General features: G+C 47.7%; 1 protein-coding gene across 3 annotated transcripts in view; it reads right to left on the bottom strand.

The window, feature by feature from the left end:
- LOC144829349 (aryl-hydrocarbon-interacting protein-like 1) overlaps positions 1–27,466 on the bottom strand; it is a 224,476-nt gene extending 197,010 nt beyond the window's left edge. Inside the window, exon 1 of one of the 3 annotated variants that reach the window (XM_078688404.1) lies at positions 27,325–27,466. Coding sequence is in view for 1 of the 3 variants with exons in the window: in XM_078688403.1 (XP_078544529.1) it covers positions 18,946–19,041 (96 nt within the window). In the remaining 2 variants the exon portion in view is untranslated. Of the gene's footprint in view, positions 1–18,945; positions 19,154–26,471; positions 26,541–27,324 lie in introns of those variants that run through there. The other 2 variants (XM_078688405.1, XM_078688403.1) reach the window with 2 other exon arrangements.
- Positions 27,467–27,733: the final 267 nt, after the last annotated feature.

The following is a 27,733-nucleotide window of genomic DNA, read 5'->3' as shown; positions in this document are numbered from 1 at the left end:
AAGGGACAAAGAAAAGGAATTGTGTCCTATAAACAATTCAGTCTTATTCAGCAAAACATTTCCAGTCTTGTTACAGATCACAGTGTGTTCCCACGGTGTACACTATACACATAAGTTGAATTTGGCTAATTTCCGGTAGGATGTGTATGTGTAATTCATGATGTCGACGTTTCGACCCCCAAGTTAAGGGCAGATGGGTCCTCAGTTTGGGGTCTTCCTCAGGACAATTAAAAACAGTGACATTGAGCACATGTGCAGGCGAACGAGGGGTGACCCGTCTGAGTTGGGACTCGCGCCTGTGTCGTGGTTCTTCAGTTCGCCCGTTCTATGAATAGGATGGCGATACTAGGACCGGTCAAACTGTGGGTGAGGCAAACGTCCTACATCCAACGGGCGGTCCAGTTCAGCGTGTAGATGAGTTACACACTCTGCATGACCGCTGCCGAATCGTCCACAGTGACACAGTGTCTGTCCAACAACATTGTACTGACCCAGGTCGATGAGGTAAGGGTTTACCCCATTATTACCTACCACACCTAAAATATCCCTGGCCGTTTACGATATAGTGCCTTCTTTCGGAGAAATTTCAACCCCACTACTTCTCTAGCTAGTTGATGTCAGATGTGGCAATGCTCCTCATTATTCCTCAGTACAAAACCACCAAAACGGAGGTTGCGCCTTTCAGTTTGGGTTACCGCTTTACGAGCCGGCGAGATGTCTCAGTTAGTTGATCACCGTTTGCAGAACCACGCAGTGATCGGGTGACAAGTTTTAATCTCTTGCCAGCTCAGCCCTCCTGTCTTCTGAACATCATTAAATTCAGCACAATTAAATTGGGTAATAGTAAAATCAGTTATTTAGGGTGCTTAGACACAGCTGAAGTGTGTGATAAAGTGTTATATAAAGCAAGCTATGTTGGATGAAGCTGGTAGCATTTGTAGGTGGAGCCTACCATACAGCAAATGAGTTGCCTGTTTCGGGGCATATTGTGCCTTACCAAAGCATACCGGGGCTCGGAGTCCACCGATTGCTTACAATTGATTGTCTTTCTGTGCCACTCTCATTTGCCTGCTGGCTGCTTCTTTTTCGTGCCCCAGCTTGACAATCTTGTGTTTGTCCCTCCAATGGACCATTTCCTATTTACAATCTGTTTGGCTGGCATCGCTGCTTCTCCTGCTTGGTTTCTAAGCACTACTTTTTCTTTTGTGTGAAGCACTCTATTAGAGGGCATGTGTTTTCGAGCCATTTCAGTTGTGTATGTCTCTCCCGTTGCACTCTGTTGTCCGACTGCTTCTCCCCACCCTCCTCCATCTTGCACTCTCTTTTGTACTTCTTTCCATTGCTTTCCCGACCGGTGCCCTCTGTTTTGCTTTCCCCAACCCACGTTTTGCTTTCGCACCTACTCTGGCCCCTGTTGCTTTTGTATACCCTCCCATGTTGCATTAGTGTTACAGAGTTGTCTTGTTGTTCCCCCATTTCACCTGTGTTGCTTCCACCCCCCCAGCCTGCATTAAAAAAAGGGGTGGGGAGTTACGCATTTATTTTTCTTTCAGTTACCACTCCAACTCGGTTCAGTAATTAAAGAGAACTAGCATTTGCAATGCAAAAGGTTTCGCATTTGCAAGAGTTTAAGCTATTCGCATTGTAAATGGCAATGCTTTTTATTGATCTATTTTGCTAATTAGCACATAAATAAAAGACATTGTCATTTACAATGCCAATAGCTCAAACTCTTGTAAATGTGAGACCTATTTCACTTCAAAGAAGTGGCTGCCATTGTCATGGGCTGCTTGGAAAGTGAAAGCGGGCATGGTGCTCTGCATGTTGCAGGAAAACATGTGGTGCCTGCAGTAGAAGAAAATCATTAAAGAAAATAGTGCTTACAGACTAAATAAGACATACCACGTAACAACAGAAGTAGAAGGGCCAGTCCTCATGGGAGGTTACAAATGAAGACAAGGCTGTAGCTAAGGAGGGGCTAACACGCCTATTAACGAATCAGAAGCCAGCATTTACAAAGGACAAGGACACAAGCCAGTGAAAACTATGGACAGAGAGTGGGCGGAGTTTCAAGTCCATACTAAAATACAGCATGGCTCTCAGAGCAGCGCATGCTCGACCTAAAAAAAAGTGCTTGTGGGGGGCGTGGCCAAGATGGCGGCGGAGTAGGACGCGTTTTAAGTCCCCTCCGGTGCCGGGCCGTCTAAAGCTTCAATTAGCACCGAGCCGGGGCTCCTTCACGGCCCCTAGCACTGCCCGCGCCCGCTGGGGACCGTGGTGACCAGCGACCCTGGTGCCGGGGCGAAAGTGAGCGCAGCGACGCTTCAGGCCTGAGCTGGCGAGCTACGGGCCGGACGACGGAGCAGAGAGCCGAGGTACGCGGAGGACGGCGGGGAGAGCGCCAGCAGCAGCCACGCCGTAAGAGGAACCCGCTGTGGTCCCCGGTGCTGTGAGGGGCGGTCTGGTCTTCCGGCGGACTGCCGGTGGCAGGGGGTGCGGAGTTGGTGCCTACAGATCCCGGCCGGCCGCGAGAGCCTGTCCCTCGGCGCGTGTCCTACGCGAGCCCGGGGATTGCGGCCTGGCTGCGGCCGGAACCAAGCCTACATCGGGAGGACGGACGGGGGAGCGGAGACTGCCCCGATCGACGCGACGACCCCAGGCTCCGGTAACACAGTGGATCCCTGCAGGACTCGGCCGGGATCCTCGGCAACGTGTGAGGGGCCGGCTTAGGCCCCGCGACCCAGCAAGCCAGGGGGGCGAGAGGAGCTGCGGACAGCACATTGGGCACCTCCTAGCTCCTGGGGGACGCAAACTGAAGGTACCCGGACCCGGAGAAGTGCCTGGTGGATCTGGGGGGGCGAGGCCGTGCACGCCGTGCGACCCAGCCCTCCGGCCCGTGTCTTACGCGAGCCCGGGGATTGCGGCCTGGTTGCGGCCTGAACCCAGCCTACGACGAGTGGACGGCCTGGGGAGACGCAGGCCTGCTTCGAGAGGCACGACAGCCCTCGGCTGAGGTCGGGCCTGTGGATCTGTAACAGAAGCAGCCGGGATTCTCCAGAAGCACGCGGACTTGGCCTAGCTTGGCCTAGCACATCCAGGGGGATGGGAGAGTGAAGGACTGCACTGTGAGTGGCCCCTGGCTCTGCGGAGCGTGTTCTGGACCTCCGACATGAAGGGAAGCTGTAGGAGGTGCGGCGACCCACTACGGAACAGCTCAGCGACCTTGAGGAGAGACGCGGAGTGCGGATGGTGGTTTGAGGATCCCCTGCTGCTGCCGCCCCGGACGTCTCCCGCTGTCCCCGTTGCTGCCTTGGGGGCTTTGTCCACGGGGTTGGTCGGAAACCTGTTGGAGCAGTGGACTCGAGCTGGAGCTCTCCCCTCTACCTAGGGCGCGGTGGGGGCGTGGAGGCGCCTTGGGGATTACGAAGCCTTAGACTGGTTGCAGACGTCAACACGAGCTTGGGGGATCATCGGGGGACCGGTGCAGCACTCTGGTCTGGGACACGGTCCCGTCGAAGGTGAGATCCCGGGTGACGGACTGGCGTTTGGAAGGAGTAGGGCCGCGACGATGTCCTCTTCGCATCGCAAGGGGAAACCCGGCAAAGAGGGTCAAGCTAAAGGGCCCCAGCAACCGGCCTCGCCGGGACCCAGCTCGTCCTCCGGGCGCTCGGACGATGAGGCCCCCGCCACTAAGGCCTTTATGACGGAACTCTTCGCTTCAATTAAAGAGGACATTTCTGAGCTCCGTACTCAGCTGGCATCGGATCTTCGCGAGGTGCGCAGGGATGTCGATGGAATCGGTGAACGAGTGGCCACGCTAGAAGACCACGATTTGAGCATGGCGAACGATGTCCACCAGCTGCAGCAAGACGTAATCCGACTTACGGAGCAGAATCTGGACCTCCAGGCCCACACGGAGGATTTGGAGAACCGTTCCCGTCGGAACAATATCCGCATACGTGCAGTGCCGTGGGACGGTGAGGCGGGCGACCTTCGTGGCTATGTCAAGGCGCTCTTCTTACAGATTCTCGGTGAGGAGGATCTGCAGGACGTTAGGATGGACAGAGTCCATAGGGTGGGGTTGCCCAGGCGAGGAGGGGGCCCACCCCCGGACATTCTGGTCTGTGTGCACGATTTTCAGCTAAAGGAGCGAATTCTACGAAAGGCGCGGGAACTCCCGTCCTTGCAGTTCCGTGAGCACCGTCCCCAGCTGTATCAAGACCTGGCGGCTTCCACGCTCCAGAAAAGAGAGTTTCGTCCAGTGACCCCGTTCCTGAGAAATCATGACATCTCCTACTCATGGGGTCACCCCTTCCGAATCGTCTTCAGATGGCAAAACCGGCTGGTACAGATCCGTTCTCTTCAAGCAGCGAAGGAGCTTCTTGGCATTGATGACCTGGATCCCCCGTCGGTGAACGGCGGCTCTCCATCCCGGAGGCAGCAACGGTCCTCCTCCTGGCACAGAGTGGGCACAGAGAGGAACGCTGGGGGGCCGGATCGCAACCTCAGCTTGCAGGAGCGGGGGGGCAGCGGTTGCATCGGTGGCCTCGGTGACACTGGCTTCTTCCCAGCAGAGCTCCGGAGCGGCCTAGCCTGAGATCGCATGGCCAGAGGTGCCGGAGGGGCACAGACACTCAGGTACCGGGGGTATGAATGTACTTTCTGTGAAGACACCCCGGACCGTGGCCCTGGGGACTCCACCAGTGGTGCCCCGAGCCCAACTAGAGGAGGTCCCCTCGGATTCTCCTTCTCTAGGTCTGTTGAGTTTGATTTGTTGGGAGGGTTGCTGGTTGGGAGAGGGGGGGGTGGCGGTATGGGGGGGATCCGGGTAGGGGGTTGTTGGGGCGAGGTTGGGGGAGGGGGGGAAGGTGGTGGCAACCGGTGGGTGTTTGGTATTGTGTGGCTGGCTGAATGCGTGTGTAGGGGGCTGGGGGTAAGAGGGGGGTCTGGATGTCTGGGGTGAGGGGGAGGGGGAAGCAGGATGCTCTGGCGATTGTGAAGCGGTGGGGTCTGGACCTTCCTCATGCTTCTTAGCATTGGCACGTGGAACGTGAAGGTTCTTAACTCTCCGCAGAAACGTCAAAAGATCTGGAAATATCTACTGGATCATCACTTAGATGTGGTGGGACTTCAGGAGACCCACCTGGCGCGCAAGGATGAACTTCGGCTCCGCCACAGACAGTTTCCTCTTATCTATAGATCCTCTGCCCATATGAAGCACAGGGGGGTGGCTCTTCTTTTTAGGGCGTCCCTCCAATTGCAGCCTATGGGGGTCTGTTGTGATAAGGAGGGTAGATGGCTGATGGTTAAGGGACTATTGTACGGCTGTTTGTGTACGTTTGTGGTGATGTATGCTCCCAACGCCCAGCAGAATGTCTTTCTTCAGACCCTGTCGGATAAGATCGGAGAATTTGTAGAGGGACATTTGTTTCTAATGGGTGATTTCAATATGGTGTGGGACAAGGCCTTGGACAGCTCTCGAACCCAAAGGGCGGACTCCGGAACCTTCTCTGTTGATTCCACAGATCGGATGGGCGAATTAGGGTTGATAGATGGCTGGCGCACTGTGCATACCCAGTCCCGAGATTACACATTCTTCTCCCACGTCCACCAATCATACTCCCGTATAGATCAAATTTTTTTGAGCCAAGCACTTAGGGGAGATGTCCGTGATTCTAGGGTTTTTCCGCTCTCGGTCTCCGATCATAGTCTCCTGGTCCTTATGGTGCAGTGGTCGATGAAAGGGGACGGCTTCCGGAAATGGTATTTCCCGGCGGCACTTATTAGGGATGATACCTCATGTAAGGCGCTTAGGGTGGCTATTAGGGAGTTCCTGGCCGTCAACCCTGTCGTGTATTTCTATAGGTTCTGAATCGATCCCCCTATTCCTGACCCTATTCTGGTTAAACTAACTATCAAGTTAACTAACAGTCAGCCCATGAGGCAAGAAATCCCCCATGATGCAGATACCGTTATCTGACGCAGTCACACTACGGCACAGGAACGTGTTATCTGATTAGGTCATAACGCTTGAGATCTAATTAGACAAGCGACATTCCTCCAGCCCCTGATAAGGCATACGACGTTCTCATAACAAATCAAACCTATGACAACCTGGATAATCCGTGCGGCCATTGTTTTGATTTCACAGAGAACTTTAGTAAAGAATGTGCTAACGAGCAAGTCGTATGACATCTTTATTGACGTACCTATGTCCATCCTTACGTCAATCTCGGCACCTTTAAGGTATAAATATTGCCGACCTTGCCCTATGCAAACACACGCGTGGTGACAAGACGGAGCAGCCATACTTGCCGAAGCCGAGAGCAGAAGCAGACCCCGCTGGCAGCAGCCCCGCCTTCCTGACGCGCTGAGAGACGCGCTGCTATCTCAAGCCGAGAGACCCAGCACCGGCGCTTCCGGGTAGCCCTCGCAGGCAGCCTGGAATATCGAGAGCAGAGAAAGAGATACCATTCCTCATCCATCCTAAATTCCAGGTACAGAACTGAATAACCCCTCACAGAGAATTCTTTAGTTATTCACTTGGCAAAAACAAACTTAACTTAAACTGTAACTTTCTATTCCCGCCCACGTATTAGACTTAGGTCAGGTACACGGGGTAGGCGTATTTAGAAACACCAGTTGAGTACGTTTAGTCAAATGTATATGTGTATGTAAATATATTTTAATCATTTTAAACATCATATGGCTCAGAAACCATATCAATGTTTTTACAGTATTATTTTATACTATTGCTTCTAATGTATGCACTTTACTTAACTATAAGTATTGCAATAATATCGATCCATTTCTCTTGTACGAGAAAAGAGACTGATCAATAAATAACACCTTTTTATTGACCACGCCTGTCTCTTCCTTTTCTCTACATTCTGATGAGACTAAGAATGCACGTACTGACTGAGTAAAATAATTGCCTTGTGCTCACACGACTCTCGAGATTGACTCTTGATTAGGGGAGAGCAAAGTTGTCATGTTCTATGGTTGTCAGAAACTAAATCCCTTCTTGTCTAATCAGGGAAGTTAATCCTTCCTTGAACATTCGAGAAAGTTTCTAGCGAACTCTGAGCTTAGCTGGCAAACCCAAAAATTAAGTCTAGTATCGACAGTAGTAGACCTAGTTAACGTCTGGCCTAGGCCTTTACTGCTGTAGGTACTATTCCAATGCGCAGAGCCTATTGGGAAAATAGGAGCTACACTACATGGCGCCCAACGTGTTTGGAAAGGGCGATAAAACTAACGTAAGACATTTAGAGTAACTCAGTCGTGCTTTCTCACTCAGACCCCTATTCCCAAATACTCCAAAGACGTCTGGAGTGGGTGAAAGGTAATATCCTCCAAAACCTCGCAGGAGGGAACTCCTATGTATGGTTCTTGGTCTAGTCAACGTTGAAGGATAAAAACAGTTCCAAAATATTGTGCATCTAATCTCTGTTTCCATAAAGAAACCTGATCTGCAAATAAAAATAAATACCATCCTGTCAGTAAAATGGGAGACAGTGATGGAGAAAGAGAAGCAGTTAGATTAGCAGCTGAAATAGCAGCAGCTGATACTACAGCACTCGATGCAGACCCGGATATAATACTCATCCAGGTCGCCAAAAGAAGATCTATAACTCTAAAACTTATAGAAAATGGACTGACACCTAGAGGTGGCACAGTCATATTCGTAATTGAGGCACACGAATATCGGCAGACAGAGGTATACTATTCATGGATACATTTTCCAGCAGCAAATGCTGTAACAAAGTACTTCCACTACTACAAAGTAGAGGAACCTCCTAATGAGTACACTCCTTTCGAGGAGGTGGAAGTACCACTCAAATTCCAAGAGCATTTGCTCTTATTTGATGGCGCCCTAAAACATAATAATCACATAACAAGGCTCGGTCCTTTAGGAAAACCAGGAGAAACGTGGCCGGTCTTAGCCGGATACACACCACATCCAGACATCGATAGAATGCCTGCAGCAGAGCTGTTAATACAGCTAAAACAACTACTAAAAATTCATAGACAATTAGTTCAGTATGTAATGCGGACTTCAACAATTCAGCCAGCGATTAAACTACCACAGCTGACCCCTCACCAGGGGAACACAAATAAAATTACACCACAAAACATCCAATCCTGCCTAGGTAAAGTTCCAGCTAAACGGGAACAAATACCATTCTGGTTGGCACAGAAAATCACCCAAATAGAGGCGGTGTTTCCTGACACCACCCCGCTGGAAAAACACAGGATTCTGACTATATGTCTCCCAATGGGAATCGCACCACACATTGAGGACTGTGACACTTGGGGTACAGTCTTTGCTTCAATCTACACAAAAACGCACGGTGTTCCATCCATTTCGGTAATACCAGATGTGCTAAAACAAATTCAAGATGAATACGGTCCAGAACCTGCTTTAACTCTTGGTATGAAATTACTGAAAGACTTCAAGCAGGTCTCGGCTATATTACTAGCCAACATAAAAGGTGAAGCAGCAAACGTGGCGATCCGCCAGAGGTTAAAAGAGACAGATATAGCAGACCAACCAGCTGAAATTGCCAGAATCATAGAAAAATCCTATGAAGAACTAGGCAGAGATAGTCTAGGTGGAATACCAGTAAAACCGCAACTGACTACAAGTCCAGAAAAAATATTTTTTAATAATAGTAATAATTCACCAAAAAAGAACTGGGATGGAAACAAACAATCCAATCCTAAAGAAAAGAAATTCCAGTCCAGAGGGAGGTCTCCCAGGCGAAGAGAGAAATCTCCAAACCAAAGACAAAGGTCACCGCAGAGTCACCCCTCTGGGAATAGATATAACCTTAGAAATAGGGATAATATTAAAAAACCTGATAGATATCAAGACATTGATACACGTCCCTCTCAATCTTTTCAGACTTCCTCGCAGAAATCGGAAAGAAGAGGACGATCAGAAGAGCACGCCAAGTCCAAAGACAAGGAACCTGCTCAACTGAAAAAGAAATTACAATTTCCAAAAAAGAAGGTAGCCAGTATCAAGGTAGTTAACAATGCCGAGAATACTGAGGACACAACTGAAAAACGGAGAGTGGGCTCAGCCTGGGGGGGAAACATGGCCGAATGAGCACAGCCCAGCGGGAATCTTCTCACTTCCTTCCTGAGGGTATGGGATGATGTAAAGAAAAAACCAAGGCAGAAAGCAATCTATAATAGAAAGGATATTAGGTTCGGGAGCTGGGTGGGTCAAACATCTAATAAGTGTCCAACGTAGTCTAAATAACTTGCCAAGAAATTCTCTGAAGGGATTCAGTCCGTACGAATTATTATTCGGAACTAGGATGTTGATCTCTGACCTTGATAGTCAGACTTCAGTGGTAATAGAAAAAACCTTTGATGTCAAAGACCGTTTGGCTATTTTGCAGGACTTAAAACAAAACAAGAAAAGACCTGAGCAACATACAGTTGAAACAACAGCCAACAACCACTGAAGAATCACCACCTGTCCCAGCAAGACCTGTCTGGATTCCAAAAGTCGGGGATCTAGTCAGGGAGAAGATCGCGGTAAAGAAGGAATTTGGGCCTTCTTACAGAAAAGCAGTTCCTGTCTTGTCTGTCAACGGGACAAGATCAGTTGTACTACCGCCACTTGCTGGAAAAAAGGAGAACCGAGTTGTATCCATCGACCTGGTAAAACCACAACATGTGGCCGATAACAAACAGTAGGCCAAGTGGACTCCCAATAAGTAGCAGAACACCAAGGTTTGCTACCAGTACAGAGGTCCTAACAAAGAGGCTCATCACATTCGAAACGCCTACAGAAGAACAACAAGGACTATGCAACAATGCAATAGAACTAAGACCTCTGAAAACCCAAATAAAAACATTTAGCAGAGACACACCAATCTATACTGAAGTACCAAGTGACAATGCAAAAAACAAAAATCCTGAACCAATTGGAACAATTGACAGAACTGCATCTGGTTACTTCATCAACTTCGATGATTCCTCTGAAGGCTTCAGTGAACCAAAGACACAGCCATCATCAAAATCCTTTAACCCCTTCAGTGCTAATGACAAGGGTAACTCGTCATGGAGTTTCCATTGATTTCAATGGAAAGTCAATGGAAGTGCCTCAGGTGCCTTAGCAGCCAAGTGGTTAAAGACAAAGCTAAGGAACTTTTGAAACAACTGAAAGAAACATATCTGGTTTCTCCATGGATTGAATTTTGGGTGGGTTTTGGTGCATTTATCCTCATACTTTGGCTCATCATGGTATTTACTTTGGGACGCTTCATTGAGGGAAAATATGCTAAAATGGACACAGCAAGTCAGAACATCAACTTGGTCCTCAAACCACACACATCTTCACACGTCGAGAAAAGAGAACTTTCTCCAGAACTTTCTTCAGCCAACTTCACAGCCAATCCGATACCTGGTGGGGTAGCCTGGGACAACACTGACTATGAAATTTATGGTCCGGTCGAGATCCTGAAATATTCACACCAAATCAAGATCTCTTTGAGTGACTTTGCAAAACCAAACTCATTTGCTGATGATTGGGACTTCGAAAGTATCAACAATATGATGTCTGACTTAGTAATGTCTGCTAAATTTACAAAACATGATTATTTGCAAGGTTCTACAAATTATGATAGTATGTATTGCTATAACCATTATGGTAACCATTTTTTGCATAAATCTGCACAACCTAGAAATGTTTTAAATTATAATCAATGGGAACATTGTGCTACACCTCCAAAAGGGAGCTCTAGAACCGTGTATGACAAATATTCATATTTTTCAGGTTTTAACATAAGTAATGCTGAAACATTTTATTTTAAATTGTCAAACAAGACAGGGATGAAAACCATGATAACCAACACAAAATTGATATATTCAGATTCATTCTTTGAAAAAATGAATACTTTTGGATTTGATTATTGGGACAAAAATGTTGATTTGAAAAGTGTTTGGGGTACAAAAGAATGGCAAGTACAGGGTTTAGAAGCTTTGTTCAGAGCCTGCATGATCCCAGAACAAATGATATTTTTAAATGACACTGTTCAACAAACCACCTGTTTCTTAGTGGCAACAATTGTGCTATGTCACTAAGCGGCACGCTTCTGTGTAACGGTATTAGTTTGCACGGAGCCTGTGAAGGGAATTCATACAACCTTTCATGTCACCAGCAAGGCGCACCTGCAACTGAAATAGAACCATTCTTTCAAAGACTCTGTAATGGGAGTTACATTCTTATTGTAGACCGCAGATGTTGCAGTCTTATGCCCGGGACTCCTTATCTAGTAACTACAACGGCGAAGGTCAAGTGCTGTGGACGTTCTTTGTTCCCCAGCTCCTTTCCAGACAGGGAGGCAAGGGCATGGCCCAGTTTGAAAATTACTTCTATTCGAATAGACACTTTAAGCAGAATGAAAACAGTGCTTCTTCAGACGCCTACAAGGCTCACGTCATCAAAAGAAACGTATGATCTACAAGTCGCAAGGACGACTACAGAGATACATACATTATTATCAACTAATTCCCCCGTACATTTCGCGGAAATCCTAAGCGAAATCTTAAATATTTCTGATACCACTGGGGTCTCAAAGGTATTTAAGACAGTATTTTCGATGGCATTAACACCATTCAAAGCCATACTGGGTATTTTTCCAGATTTCGTCCATTCCATTTTTGGCGGACTTCCCCTGATCCTGGGACTAATTGCAGGAATCCTATTCCTAGTCCTTATTTTTCGTTATGGCAACCCATGTCACAGATCAAACTCTCGCGACAATGGAAGATACGATCCTAGCCATTGGATACCGGGACCGGATATCAAAAATCCTGGGACTCTCCCGGCTTAGAGACCTGAACATGACTTGGTTTCTATCATTTCGACCAATGTGGCAAAGGTGTGTTTTACCTGTACTAAGGTGTCTGCTATGCGGAGAAGAATGCGTGTTAGACACCTGTCTGACGCTACAATCGGATGCGCCGGTGGATGCAGATACACTGTTGGTTCCTACCAAGGTTCACGCTTTGTGCTGCCCTCAAAGGCTGCCAATCCTGATGACGGCATTCCTGGAATCTTCACCACTACGATTGAAGGGTAGTGAAGTTCAAGATGAAAGCAACATCGAACAGGTACGACCTTCTGTCAGCAATGCGAATCAGAATGTCAATTGAGACAATCATGCGCACGAATGCATGGTTACCCCTATTTCGACTTAGTGGAACTTTCCCATGAAGCTGTTGACAGTTTTTTCGAAAGCCTGAATGATATGATGTTCTCTCCAGAACAGAAATAGAGACTTTTGAGTAAACTCGCACACGGCGTTCCCTGAATTCGGCCTTCAACTTTAAAAATAAAGTCACATGAACAATTTCACTCCAGTTCACGGACAGCAAATTTTTTTTCAGCAAGCCCTTAAAATATTTTTCTATATATTTTTTTCCCGGGACACTGATCTTCTGCTTAAAGTAAGAAACTATTCCTAGAGAACTAAGATTTCTATTTTTAGATACTTTATAGACTTTAGCTGCCCGCTGGTATGTTCACAAATATTTTATTATGTGATGAAATGGTCTCGAACTTCCTTTCTGTATAGCCATATTAAGAGCCATTTCATGTGTATTTCTCATATACCAATAAGCAATAATGCATAAAAATGCGTGTTTACTTTTGCATTTAATTCATAGCTTAAGTGCATACAATATATATGACTGCGATTTTTCAGTATATTTGAAAATTTCGAAATGCATTTATGTATTTTGGGGTGGTAAGGTATACACTATACTCTATAGTATGTTGTACTATGTTATACTATGCATAGATTAGTAGATATGACCATAGTTAGCGTGGAGTCGGTGTCGTGTATTTCTATAGGTTCTGAATCGATCCCCCTATTCCTGACCCTATTCTGGTTAAACTAACTATCAAGTTAACTAACAGTCAGCCCATGAGGCAAGAAATCCCCCATGATGCAGATACCGTTATCTGACGCAGTCACACTACGGCACAGGAACGTGTTATCTGATTAGGTCATAACGCTTGAGATCTAATTAGACAAGCGACATTCCTCCAGCCCCTGATAAGGCATACGACGTTCTCATAACAAATCAAACCTATGACAACCTGGATAATCCGTGCGGCCATTGTTTTGATTTCACAGAGAACTTTAGTAAAGAATGTGCTAACGAGCAAGTCGTATGACATCTTTATTGACGTACCTATGTCCATCCTTACGTCAATCTCGGCACCTTTAAGGTATAAATATTGCCGACCTTGCCCTATGCAAACACACGCGTGGTGACAAGACGGAGCAGCCATACTTGCCGAAGCCGAGAGCAGAAGCAGACCCCGCTGGCAGCAGCCCCGCCTTCCTGACGCGCTGAGAGACGCGCTGCTATCTCAAGCCGAGAGACCCAGCACCGGCGCTTCCGGGTAGCCCTCGCAGGCAGCCTGGAATATCGAGAGCAGAGAAAGAGATACCATTCCTTATCCATCCTAAATTCCAGGTACAGAACTGAATAACCCCTCACAGAGAATTCTTTAGTTATTCACTTGGCAAAAACAAACTTAACTTAAACTGTAACTTTCTATTCCCGCCCACGTATTAGACTTAGGTCAGGTACACGGGGTAGGCGTATTTAGAAACACCAGTTGAGTACGTTTAGTCAAATGTATATGTGTATGTAAATATATTTTAATCATTTTAAACATCATATGGCTCAGAAACCATATCAATGTTTTTACAGTATTATTTTATACTATTGCTTCTAATGTATGCACTTTACTTAACTATAAGTATTGCAATAATATCGATCCATTTCTCTTGTACGAGAAAAGAGACTGATCAATAAATAACACCTTTTTATTGAACACGCCTGTCTCTTCCTTTTCTCTACATTCTGATGAGACTAAGAATGCACGTACTGACTGAGTAAAATAATTGCCTTGTGCTCACACGACTCTCGAGATTGACTCTTGATTAGGGGAGAGCAAAGTTGTCATGTTCTATGGTTGTCAGAAACTAAATCCCTTCTTGTCTAATCAGGGAAGTTAATCCTTCCTTGAACATTCGAGAAAGTTTCTAGCGAACTCTGAGCTTAGCTGGCAAACCCAAAAATTAAGTCTAGTATCGACAGTAGTAGACCTAGTTAACGTCTGGCCTAGGCCTTTACTGCTGTAGGTACTATTCCAATGCGCAGAGCCTATTGGGAAAATAGGAGCTACACTACAACCCCACGGCGGATACTTCAGTGTACAATACCTGGGACGCCTGCAAAGCCTCGCTGAGGGGCACCTGCATAGGACTTAATGCCAACCTCAATAAACTACGGAGAAAGGAACGGGAGGACCTAGAGACGGAACTTGCCACCTTAGAAAGGGCACATAAATTGAATCCGTCACGTGCAACCCTTAGACCTCTGACAGCTGTAAGAGGGAAATTGAGGGCCCATTACACCAATCGGGCTGAGTTCACCCTCCTGCGCTTGCGCCGCGCGTCTTACTCACAGGAGAACAAGGTGGGTAGACATTTGGCCCGTCAACTTCGGGAAAAAAGAGAAAAAGAGTACATTGGAGGGATCCAGGGTCCGGGAGGCTCTCTGCAGCATAGAGACTGCGACAAGGCGGATATTTTTGGCCGGTTTTATGCCGCACTGTATGCAGGTGATTCCCTGGATAGTGTGGAGCAGGACACGTTTCTGGCAGACCTCCCCATACCGCAGGTCTCTGATGGGTGGAACGAGCAGCTTGCGGCTCCCTTTTCGAGAGCGGAGGTGCTAGACGCCATTAAGGCTCTGAAACCTAACAAAGCTCCCGGCCCCGATGGCTACACGGCCCTTTTTTATCAATCATTCGCGACGGAGCTGGTGGACTACCTGGTCTCACTTTTTAATGAAATGGCGATCTCCTGTACGACCATTGGATCCATGGCCGAGGCCATGATAACCGTGATTCCCAAGCAAGGGAAGGATCCCTCCAAGTGCGCATCATATCGCCCGATAGCGCTCCTTAATGTGGATGCTAAGCTGTATTCCTCTATCATCGCCCGCAGGCTTCAGGACCTGATGCCGGCTCTGGTACATCCGGACCAATCCGGGTTCATAAAGGGTCGGCAAACGCATGACAATTTGCGACGGGTACTGCATTTGATAGAGAAGGCTGAAAGGTTCCGCATTCCGGCAGTGCTGGTGGGATTGGATGCGGAAAAAGCGTTCGATCGGGTCGATTGGGGATTCCTGTTTCACACCCTATCTGCTTTCGGTTTTTCACGCCAGTTCATCTCCATGATTAGGGCTAATTATAGTTGCCCTAGCTCGAGGGTGATGATTAACGGACATCGGTCTGCCCCCTTCCCTCACTCTCGAGGGACGAGGCAGGGATGCCCCCTTTCCCCTCTCCTCTTCGCGTTGAGTATCGAACCTCTGGCGATTGCGATACAGGAGAGGGAGCAGATCGTGGGCCTTCCCTTTACTGGCGAACAGCACAAGATCTCCTTATTCGCGGATGACGTGCTGCTGTCCTTGGGGGACCCACTCCACTCACTGCCGCATGTTCAGGAGGTCCTATGTCACTTTGAGACGGTGGCTGGATTTAAGGTTAACTTCGACAAGTCATACATACTGAACTTGACTCTTTCCCATGCGGCAGTGGAACAGGTGGGTGTGCTCACGGCATTACCGTGGGCGGCTGCCTCCCTATTATACCTGGGAGTGTGACTGACTTCCTCTATAGGGTCTTTATTCGCGGCTAACTTTCCCTCCATGCTAGCATCGATGCGGGCGGATCTAGATCGGTGGAAACCGAAGTTTCTGTCGTGGCTTGGAAGAATCCATGCCCTTAAGATGGTGCTCTTGCCCAAGTTCCTTTATCTATTCCAGGCTCTTCCCATCCCTGTAGAGGTGGACTTTTTCCGGAAATTGAAAACCTTGATGCTGAAATTTGTGTGGCAGGGCGGACAAGCACGGATTCCATTTTCGACACTGCGCCGTCCTAGGAAAGAGGGAGGAGTGGGATTCCCGGACATGCTTTTATATTACAAAGCTGCGCAGCTCCGTGTGATCGTGGAATGGTCCCAGCGCTGCTCAGAGAAACACTGGCTGTACATGGATAGGAGTGTGGCGGGGAGATCGATATGGGATTTGATCTGGAAGCCCAAGGGGGATAGGCCTAAGAATGCCTACATCAGCACGCCGACCAGCACGGTCCTCAAAGTGTGGGAAACGGTCTCCAACGATGACCACTGGACCACGTTTCCATCCCCCTTTACCCCCATTCACTTCAACCCGGCATTTCCACCTGCGATGCAGGAGGAACCCTTCCGACTCTGGAGAGAGGGTGGATGTAGGGCGCTCACGCATCTGTTCCATGGATTGTCCCCGCTCACGTTCCATAACTGCATGCGGGACTATGGGATCCCGATTACTGAGCGCTTCCGCCATGCCCAGCTTCTTCACTGGGCGACTTCGACGAGGGTGCGGGAGGCCGCCACCAGGGCGCCCTCCCCGTTCGAATCCTTCCTTTTACGCACTTCCACTATGAAGGGGACGATCTCCTTCATATATGGGTTGCTCTTGACCACTGCGACCGCCCCGCTACCCCGCTACATGGAACACTGGGAGGTCCTTCTTGACCGGGATATATCGGAGGTCGAGTGGAAACATCTCTGGAGCGATATCATGTCGCACAATCATTCGGTGGCCCTGAGGGAAGCTCACTTAAAGACTATGCACGATTGGTATCTTTACCCATCCAAGCTCCATAGAATCTTCCCGGCATCCTCGGACAGATGTTGGAGAGGTTGTGGCCTCTTGGGGGACTTCCGCCACATCTGGTGGGACTGCCCGAACATTCACCCTTTTTGGACGCAAATTTTGGCCCATATTAAAGACATCCTGGGGTACCCGATCTCGGACTCCATGGCCCATGTTCTGCTAGGTCTTCGTGACCCGCAGTTAGAACATCAAACTAAAGCGGATAAACGAATCCTGTGGTTATGCCTGGGAGCAGCTAAACTCACGTTGGCAGCAGCGTGGAAGAAACCGCAGGCCCCGGCCTTGTCACTGTGGCACTCGAGACTGTGGGGACTGCTGAGCATGGAAAGAATGGCGGACATCTTCCTGGGCAATTTTAAGAATTTTATGTTCCGATGGGGCCCCTTGGTTCGCTTCTTGTCCCGAGGCTTACCGTCTGCGGGATGCCCGCCCACGCTACGTGCCCTTCACCTCTTCCAGGTCTAATCGAACTATAGAAATATTGTGATCGGTTGTGTCTGTGTGAGTGTAGTTGCCACCACCGGGGGGGTGGGAAGGGAGGGAGGGGGGCCCAGTTCAACAAGAATTTTTGTTATTGGTTGTGACGTCGCTCTCGTAATGGGGTTGTTAGCACTATTTCCTCTACTGGGTGCATGGCCAAGCAGGCGTCTCCGCCTGGAACTATGTGTCGAACGCTGGACTCGTCACTGGACTTTGCTATACTGCCATGTACCCAACCTTGCACTCCCCCATTTGTGTTCTTTGAGAGTATATATGGCGTCCCCTGTGAGGGACTTATGGCGGACATGTCGCTTGTGTTCTCTTTCCTACTTTGTCACCACTCTTTTTTTTCTCCTCTTTCCTAAAAACTTCTAAATAAAAATATTACAAAAAAAAAAAGTTCCTGTGTCATTTTGTAGCCGTGTGCATGTGTGGTGTGTGGGCCTACAAAATGCCACAGACAGCTGTAACAAAGGCATTGAGGATGCTGTGCAGCATAGCTAAAAAAATTTGGCAAAGACAACAGATCGCAAAGCCAAGACCTATTGGCTTTGAAAATCCTTGCTAAGAAAGCAATTGATTTGTTGCCTCCTCCCCTCCATGGTGCAAGGATCTGAGTGAAAGGAAACGAGCTACATTTTTCAAAACCATGTTGCTGTCGATTAAACTGTCAGAGAAAGCGTGATTGCGTAGGCACGGCAGAGCCTGGTTAGTGCTGATCAAGATTCCAGAGACAGTATCCTAGCTGCCAGGAGCCCAGTTCCAAAAGAGTCACCATAAGGGCAGTCAGCCATTGGAAACTAAGCATTCCTTATTGCTTAGTTCCACTTTGCACCAGTCAGAACTTTGATATGTATTAGCCAGGACTCAGTAGCATGCCTTCCCCAAACAACACAGTTCTGCATCTCTAGTCGAACAAATTAGTACAGTGTGGTTAAAATATCCTTCGACTGTGCCATGCAACACACCTGATACTATGTCAAGGGTCGAAGGGATTTATCACTCCCTCTTGGATAAATTCAGAATCACGACACTACTTGATAAAAAAACAAGTACGAATTTGAACTTGAAACAAATAACCCCATTATATTAATACAAGGAGCACTCATTAGCCATTCATAATACGGTTCCATGGCAAGAGTTAGTTTATTACAAATAACACACAAATTCACACTTATGTACACAAAATAATGCCTGCAAAGACTTGTGTATGTTCACATTATAGTGACGTGTTTTTATTTTTTCCATCTTGTTTGGACCACATGATTAACTGTGATAAGGGGAAAAGCGGTGATCCAGTGTACATTTGAATTTTTGGAAATCCATAACTTAGCCTCCTGGCATGCAACATTAAAAGAAATCGATATATTGGCGCTGTGCACACCAGGCTGCTGGCAAACGGCCTCCTTATAGTCAGACAAGTCACTGGTAGCATTTGTGATTGAAACCGAGCTATTTACCAGCCTGCTGCACTCAGCCAATAAAGTGATAGATTTTCCGGATGAAACATAGAGCAATCAAAACATACAGAGTATAGTGTGCTGTGTGGCCACAATTGTTCCCATGAAAAGGCCTTCAAATTGTTAATTCGGGTGGTACCTTGGTTTCAGGTCACTAGCCGCTAACAAATATGAACAAAAGCTGGGGTCTCATCATGTGCACCCCTGCGGAGCCCCAAGATTATCAGATTACCTTGCTGCCATCTTGAAAGTCCGGTAGCTCCCCATGGCCTCCATGCAAAATCTTCTTCCTGACTCCCTCCGTGTTCAGCAGAAACATGTCATCCATTGCCTCGTCTCCAGTCGGGCTCCTCTTCTGCAGGGCACGGTTCTCTTCTTGGTCGCTCTCTTTACTATTCCTTCTTTTGGCACCCAAGGAGAAACGACAGATATCTGTTTCTGGAAGAGTCTACGCGACGCTTGTCACTCCTCTCCTCTCTGCCTCTCCTCACAGCCTCTAGGTGTTTCTCTATGTGTGGTAGATATCAGTTATCTTTCCTCCTCACCGGGATATACGTACACACAGGACTGGCCCAAAGACCTTATCCTGTCTCGTGCTGACGTGATTCAAATTAGCACGCGCTCCAGATGGCACGCGGGCACGAGGCCGTTTGCTAATTAGACAGAGCCATGAAAGGGGTATGCCCAGAGTGCACCTATCTCCCTCTCTCCACATCGCTCCTCACCTCATATTTTATAATCACCCCGTTTGTGACTTTATTTTTTAATGCGAGTTTCACTCTTTTTATTCTACTCCTGCCCAGGGCCCCCGCGCCGGTTTTCTTCCTTCATGATGAATGCCTGATGCTCTTTGACAGCTGAAGGATGCGATTGCCTTTCTAATCCTCAATCCTCTCCATCTGTTCTTCTAACACCGGATTTACTTGGGTCTAATCCATTCCAGTCAGTAAAACTTCAGAGGGGAGCAGAATGCCAGGCTCCACCACTACTCTACCTCAGACTCACACACAGATCTACCATGTCACCGGCAATATCCTTTCAGTTTAACAACACTTTCTATGTATTTCGCGTTGTTCTGGCTAATGATACAGTGTTACAAAATATCAAGAAACTATTGTGCAGATGCAAGACAAGACACCCCCCAAAACTGGCTTCTAATGCGTGCGCTAGTATATTTCTAATGAGTTACCTACTGTCATTTTTTACTCTAAAGGGTGTACAACCTTTCTTCCTAATTGTCACTTTATCCTACCAGAGCCATATGGTCTCACTTTTATAAGTGATAGAAGCACTGATATGTAATATCAACAACCAACATCAAGTCAGCTTCCCAACACAGGAGATATCCAGACAATGATGTGGTTGACCACAATTTGCACAACCAAAATCTATTATTTTTTAATTTATAAGGGATGTTTGGAAAGCGCAGCTCAGTGGTACAGTGTCCTTGGAGCAATTGTGACAGAAGAGGTTCTTCAAGATACTCTGACATTTTAGAAGTCCGATTAATGATTTTTTGGGTACACTCCCACACCTTATAAAGGCAGAAAAGCGTCAGGGAGATGACTCCAATCTTAAACATTCCACCCCACCCCAACTACAACAACCTGCACCACTTCAGTCAGCCCCCTCCAATTTGCCTCACTTCAATCTGCCCCACTCCAACCCAAAAGAGTCTGCCCCACTCCAATCTGTCCCCTTCCAATCCACAACAATCTGCCCCACGTCAATCTGTCCCCACTCCAATCTAAAACAATCTGTCCTACTGAATCCACAACAATCTTCCTTACTCCAAAATAATCTGCCACACTCCAGTCTGCCCCACTACTCCAGTCCAGTCTGCCCCACTCCAATCCACCCCCTCCAATCCAAAACAATCTGCCCCACTTCAATCTTCTCCACTCCAATCCAAACCAATCTGGCCCACTCCAATCCAACACAATCTGCCCTACTCAATCCACAACAATCTTCCCCACTCCAATCCAAAATAATCTGCCCCTCTTCAATCCAGAACAATCTACCCCACTGCAATCCACCGCACTCCAGCCCTCCCTACTCCAGCCTAGCCCACTGCAATCCAAAACAATCTGCCCAAATCCAATCTGCCCCATTCCAATTCAAAATTTTCCGCCCCACTTTAATCCAAAATAATCTGCCCCACTCCAATCCAAAACAATATACCCCACTCTAATGCAAAATAATGTACCCCAATCCAATCCAAAACAATCTGCCCCACTCCAATGCAAAAAGATCTACCCCACTCCAATCCAAAACAATCTGCCCCACTCCAATCCAAACAATCTACCCCTCTCCAATCCAAAACAATATGCCCGCTCTAAACCAAAACAATCTGCCCCACTCCAATCTAAAACAATCTGGCCCAGTCTAACCTGCCCCGCTCCAATCCAATCTGCCCCACTCCAATCCAAAACAATATGTCCCACTCCAATCCAATTTACCCCATTCCAATCGACCCACTCCATCCCAATTCACACCACAACAATCCGCCCCACTACAATCCACTCCACTCCAGCCCAACTCAATCCACCCACTCCAATCCAATCCACCTCACCCCAATAAAATACACACCACTCCCCCAAACCCAAACCCACCCCACTCTAATCCAATGAACCCCACTCCAATCCAATGAACCCCACTCCAATTTGCCCCACTCATATCCTAAACAATCTGCCCTACTCGATCCAAAACAATCTGCCCTACTCCAATCCAAAGCAATCTGCCCCATTCCAATCCAATGTGAAAAAGAGAACAAGGGAAACCCTACTCACAACGGAACCAGGGTAATGCGTTTATCCAGAAAACAATGGTTCCTGTGGCATATTACTTATATGATACTCAGTCCATATAACAAGCTCAATAGCAATTCAGTCATTGGAGGGAGGGTGGCAAAAAGAAAGAAACACAGTTGTACCAGTTTAAAAAAAGTTTTTTTGTATTTCAAACAAAACAGATAGTACTGTAATTTTAACTGCGACATACAGATAATATATCAAAGTGCAATATGTCCCAAGTGATATTGTGAGCGAAACAAAAACGTGTAGAATTAAGTGAGCTAAACAGGTTTCAGCTGTGAATATTTACAAGGGAGGAAACTTGACCAAAGGCAATCATTTTAACCAAATATTAAACGGCGGCTATCTCCAATCATAGACACTGTATTAGTCTGGTTCGTTTCCTAATGCGTTGATGGCGTTTCGACCCTTAGGGTGGGGGTCTCGTCAGGAATGGGCGGTGGGGGACATCTTGCAATGGGGTGTTTTCCAGAATGTAACCCATGCGTGAAAAAGTAAAGTAAATTTACTTACAGTGAACCCAGCCGGGCACACTGTGGATGACAACCGGTAAATCGTCCTATTTGAAATACGGCGGTCAGTGCCGTCAGTGCGCAGGATATTCAGGAAAATGCCTGTGCGCTATCGCGGTTCAGCTCAATCGCTGCTTCCGATCGTTTGTTAGGTTACAAATTGCAGTACAAATTGTAAACTAACAAACGATCGGAAGCAGCGATTGAGCTGAACCGCGATAGCGCACAGGCATTTTCCTGAATACCCTGCGCACTGACGGCACTGACCGCCATATTTCAAATAGGACGATTTACCGGTTGTCATCCACAGTGTGCCCGGCTGGGTTTACTGTAAGTAAATTTACTTTACTTTACTTTTTCACGCATGGGTTACATTCTGGAAAACACCCCATTGCAAGATGTCCCCCACCGCCCAGTCCTGACGAGACCCCCACCCTAAGGGTCGAAACGCCATCGACGCATTAGGAAACGAACCAGACTAATACAGTGTCTATGATTGGAGATAGCTGCCGTTTAATATTTGGTTAAAATGATTGCCTTTGGTCAAGTTTCCTCCCTTGTAAATATTCACAGCTGAAACCTGTATAGCTCACTTAATTCTACACGTTTTTGTTTCGCTCACAATATCACTTGGGATACATTGCACTTTGATATATTATGTGTATGTCACAGTTAAAATTACAGTACTATCTGTTTTGTTTGAAATACAAAAAAACTTTTTAAACTGCTACAACTGTGTTTCTTTCTTTTTGCCACCCTCCCTCCAATGACTGAATTGCTATTGAGCTTGTTATATGGACTGAGTATCATATAAGTAATATGCCATTCCAATCCAAAGCAATCTGCCCCACTCCAATCCAAAGCAATGTGCCCTCTCCAATCCACAGCAATGTGCCCCACTCCATTCGACCCCACTCCAATTCAAAACAAGCTGCCCCACTCTAATCTGTCCCACTCCAATCCACTCCAGTCTGCCTCACTTCAATCTGCTCCACGTCAATCCAAAACAATCTGCCTCACTCCAATCTGCCCCTCCAATATGCCCCACTCCACTCTGCCCCAATCCAAACCGCCCAATCCAATCCTCCCCACTACAATCACCCCACTCCAAAACATTCTGCCCTCTTCAATCTACCTCACTTCAATTCAAAACAATCTGCTGCACTCCATTCTTCCCCTATCCATAACAATCTGATCCCACTCCAAAACAATCTGCCTCACTCCAATCTGCCCCACTCAATTTAATTTTTTTAATTTCAATACTTTATTTAAATCGGAGACCTTAAAAGCCACACAGAGTATAACACATTACAATATAGTTAAAATATTACAACTTAAATGCTGGACACATTATACAGAAAAACTTTGCATGTAAAGCATCCAGAACCCTTAAACTTTACATTTTAGTAAAATCGCAGTACATAGACAATCGTAAAGATAAAAATGCAACATTAAATAGTAGATTTAATAGCTACTATTAAATCCGGATCAGCTACTGATCCTTGCCCCCCCCTCAATACTTAAAATACTTGCAGATGTTGCTGCTCCTACACTATCTAACATCTGCAATGCCATGTTTGCGTTAGGCACTTACCCAAAGATCTGGAAAAAAAACATCATTAAGCCACTGCTAAAAAAATCTAATCTGGATATGACTGAACCTAAGAGCTTCAGGCCAATAGCAAGTCTTCCTTTCCCTGCAAACATTTTTGAAAAAGTGATCAATACACAGCTCTCTAAATACATTGAAGATCACCAACTCTTGGATGACTCTCAGTTTGGCTTTCGTAAAGTCCACGGTACAGAGACTGCGTTAATCAAAGCATCAGAGGATCTAAGAATCGCTCTCGATCAAGGAGGAACGGCTGTCCTCATTCCGCTAGATTTGTCAGCAGCATTTGACACGGTCGATCATACCATCCTGATCGATCGTGTCTCTCATATGGGTATTCAGCAGACAGCCAAAGCCCTACTATCATCTTTCCTTACTGACCGTACCCAATCGGTAAATATTGGCCCATTTAACTCCCCTCAACTAGCCCTCCCGTGCGGTGTCCATCAGGGATCATCCCTAAGTCCGAAACTTTTTAATATCTATGTGTCGGACTTGGCGACAGTCATCAAATCACACACGATGGGACTAACATCCTACGCTGACGACACCCAACTGGTGATCAAGGTGCATAATGATGGGGATTTAGTTGCTGCCAAGTTTCAGAAGGGCATGCTTGCCATCAGCAATTGGATGACCACAAACTGTCTCAAGTTGAACTCTGAGAAAACGGAGGTAATGATATTTGGTAACCTACTGCCCACCTGGTCACCCAGCTGGTGGCCTTCCTCTCAAGGTCCACCCCCACACCTGCAACTTCCCCTAGACAAAACTCCTGTATCTCTCCATGAAGACGATTAATCACCAGAGTTATCTTGACATTTTAATTTATGCCTGAATATTACTGGAGGCCAGGAAGGAACTCAGCAGCAGGTGCTTTTAAAACAAGAATATACTGGCTGTGCTGGGGGTTAACCCTCTGATTACCTTTGTGACTGGGCCCACCAGGCCCAGTCACAAGTCCAATCCCCACCAAGGTTGCCCAGTTAGAATGCACGCAGTATAATGGTGCCATGACTGGACCCTGCTCAGCCTGCTGACACCTTCATTTGCCCTTCACTGTCCTCTTAGTCTGTGTGTTTTGTCTGATGAGGATTCCGAGGGTGAAAGGGAGGCATGCATGACTGTGTGTGTAGTGTTGGTTGGTTTGGCAAGCAACAGCAAGCAATTGCTATGGGCCACCCCGCCACCCATGGGCGGCATGATCATGGTGGCACTGGCATCACATGGCGGCTACGGCCGCCCGCCCGCCCGGGATACCTTACTTACAGTACGAACAGTGCATTCACATTGTGTATGTGTGTTTCAATTAAAACTTAAGTTACCGGGCACTGGGACACACACACACACACACACACACACTGACTGTAGTATTGCACTGCACTGTGCACAGCGTGCAGCTGCAGCCTTACTTAGGCTAACTGATTAGGCCTGCTGCTGCCACACCTTACACAGGCCCTGCCTCACCTGGTGGCTGGTGTGGAACCCGTCCTAAACCGACGCTACTGAACCTTTTTTCAACCTTGATTGAACTGAATCAAATGGCCGGTATCATGAGTGACTCGGTGGTGAGATGTGAGGGCGAGGCCAGTCGTGTAGCAGGGTATGCTGGGGTGTGCCAAAGCAGCAAACGCGCGCATTGCTTGCAATGCAATCTGAAAAAAAACTGCGCACGCTGCTTGCCACGCACAGCCCCAAACCCCCCCCCAACACTGTCTCTTAGGGGTCCGAAAGCTGCAGGCCCCATGGCGGCCATGGCCATCCCCCTGATGACATCAGAAGCCAGTAAAAGCAAGTCCACTAAACTCCACTGAGTTGGAGCGCCCGTGCCCAAGGGTTGCAGCTCAAGGTCCGAGGTTGTCCACAAGAAGGCATTGCACTATCCAGCACAGGTGCACCACCTGCCTGGGTACAGGCCGGTGGTCAGCTGGCCCAGTCCACCACCCGCAGCACAGGAGCGCTGCCTGCAGCCACTTTCTTCTAACATTCCAGAAATGCCTTCAACCTCTGGGCCCCCATCCACATCGCAGCCATAGACTGAACCGCATGTCTTACTATGCAGGCTGCTCAGAGTGTCCTCGGAGGCCGCACGCATGTCCAGGGCAGCTGAGCTCCCTCTCACCTGCAGGGCCTGGGCAACCTTCCAGCCCTCCTGCACTCGGTCCACACCCTCAGAGGGCAGTGCAAACTGTACACCCAAGTCTGGGTCCCCTCAGGATCAGCAGCCCCCTTTTCTTTAAGGGTCCTGCATGGCAGGGTGATGCACGTTATTACCATAAAGATTGAAGAGGGATTCGAGGTCGGTGGCTCAGAGCTCGCAGCACTTAACTTGCGACTGCCATCTCAGATCGTTAGTCCATGCCTCCCCATTTTACATTATTTTATCAAGTATTTGTTCATGATAGGTAAACTAGTTATATCGTAATTACAACCAGTGCCCATTGTTAGGTGCAATTTGAAAAAAAAGCTAGGTAACTACCCCAAAATAAATCATTTAAAAATACATAATGGGTAGTATGTGGAATATGGTCCTAAATTGGCATCATACAACCACTCAGCCTTAGGTCTTGTGGTTAGGTCACCGTCACCCACAGACTTGTAAAACCAAAACTGAATCCAGCCGCAGCAACATCAGACTAAGGGCACGCAGCCACCGGGCCACGCCATCATCATCATCATCATCGATGAATCAACATATATAATCAGTAGTTTTCAGTGGAATCATCATAATCACCACGCGGCCACACCATAATCAATGAACATATAATTATCAGTCGAATGCGAATCGAATAATAAATTAAACAGTCGGACTTTCACTCACTCGGGACTACTCGACTCTGTTACTGTTAGGCAGGCTGCTGCGCAGTGCAGCTTCATTAACCGCTTAACTCAGACATGCCAACCCTCCCGATTCAGGCGTGAGACTACCGATTTGAAGGCTAGTCTCCCGCCTCCCGATTCCTACAAGCAAAAACCCGATTCCTCGGGGGTTTCAGTTGACAGGACTTGGTATTGTGGTATTGTTTAAAGTGCTAATTCTTCCAACAAAGAGTGGCGATGCAGGGGCTGTCGAAGGGGTGAAAAACCAACAAAGCGTCATTAACAAGGGAGTCGTCTTTTAAAGACCTGTGAAGTACTGGGGGAAAGGGGGAGCTGTTTCAGCCCGGGCTGCCACAGGGTGGTGGGGGGTGCATGCACTGCCAACAACCTGCCAGGCCAGTGCCCAACACTTGCATCACCCTCTCTGCCTGCCATTATGCTCCATGCTTCTGAAAGGTAAGAAAAAAACGTGCATTTGCGTTTCAAATGTACGATCCTGCAGCAGCACACTTCCAAAGCCCATACATGCCAGTAACCCGATTCAAAGCCCCATTCTCCCGATTTTTTTTTTTAATCTCCCACTTTGCTCTCCTGAAATGTTGGCATGTATGGCTTAACTGCAGCGGTAATTTCGCCGTGGTGCGGCGGTTTTATTGAGTGGGCAGGGCCGCGTTGGCCAACGGACGTGCGCAGCACTACGGAAGTAGTGCTCGCGACGGCCGTTGGGTGCATGGAAGGGGTTAACTGATCTGGCCCTGCCTCGCCCTCGCCCTCACTGGTGCGAGCTGCTTCGGCTGCGCTGCGCACCTTCATTTATATTAACTGATGATTAGGCCTACCAGGCCGTGTCTCACCTGGTGCTGTGCTACCTGCCTGTTGTAAGTCGTAACTAGGTAAACCAAACGCGTCCAGATCGCGCTCGCCTCTCACCAGACAAAGCGAGGGCGGCCGTCCACGATGACTTGGTGAGGCGCGGCCTTGGGGCTATGCTGGGGCGTGGTGGCAAAGCAGCGAATGCGCGCGCATTCCAAAATAAAAAAAGATCTGCGCACAGCTGCCTGCTGCCGCGCACAGCCCCAACCTCCCGCAGAAGACCGTCACCAAAGCCCTGCCCTGCCCAAGTCAGTGTCCCGTCCACTGAGCCGTCAACACTGAGCCGCTGCATTCAACACATCAAGACAGAGATTCAGATCAAAAATGAGATCATTACTGACTGAAATACAAAGTAAGTGAGAATGAAGAAGTTGAACGTGTGACACTCGT

The sequence above is a fragment of the Lissotriton helveticus genome, chromosome 4_1 (genome assembly GCF_964261635.1).
Source record: "Lissotriton helveticus chromosome 4_1, aLisHel1.1, whole genome shotgun sequence".
Classification (NCBI taxonomy): domain Eukaryota; kingdom Metazoa; phylum Chordata; class Amphibia; order Caudata; family Salamandridae; genus Lissotriton; species Lissotriton helveticus.
This window is presented reverse-complemented; position numbering and strand designations above follow the sequence as displayed.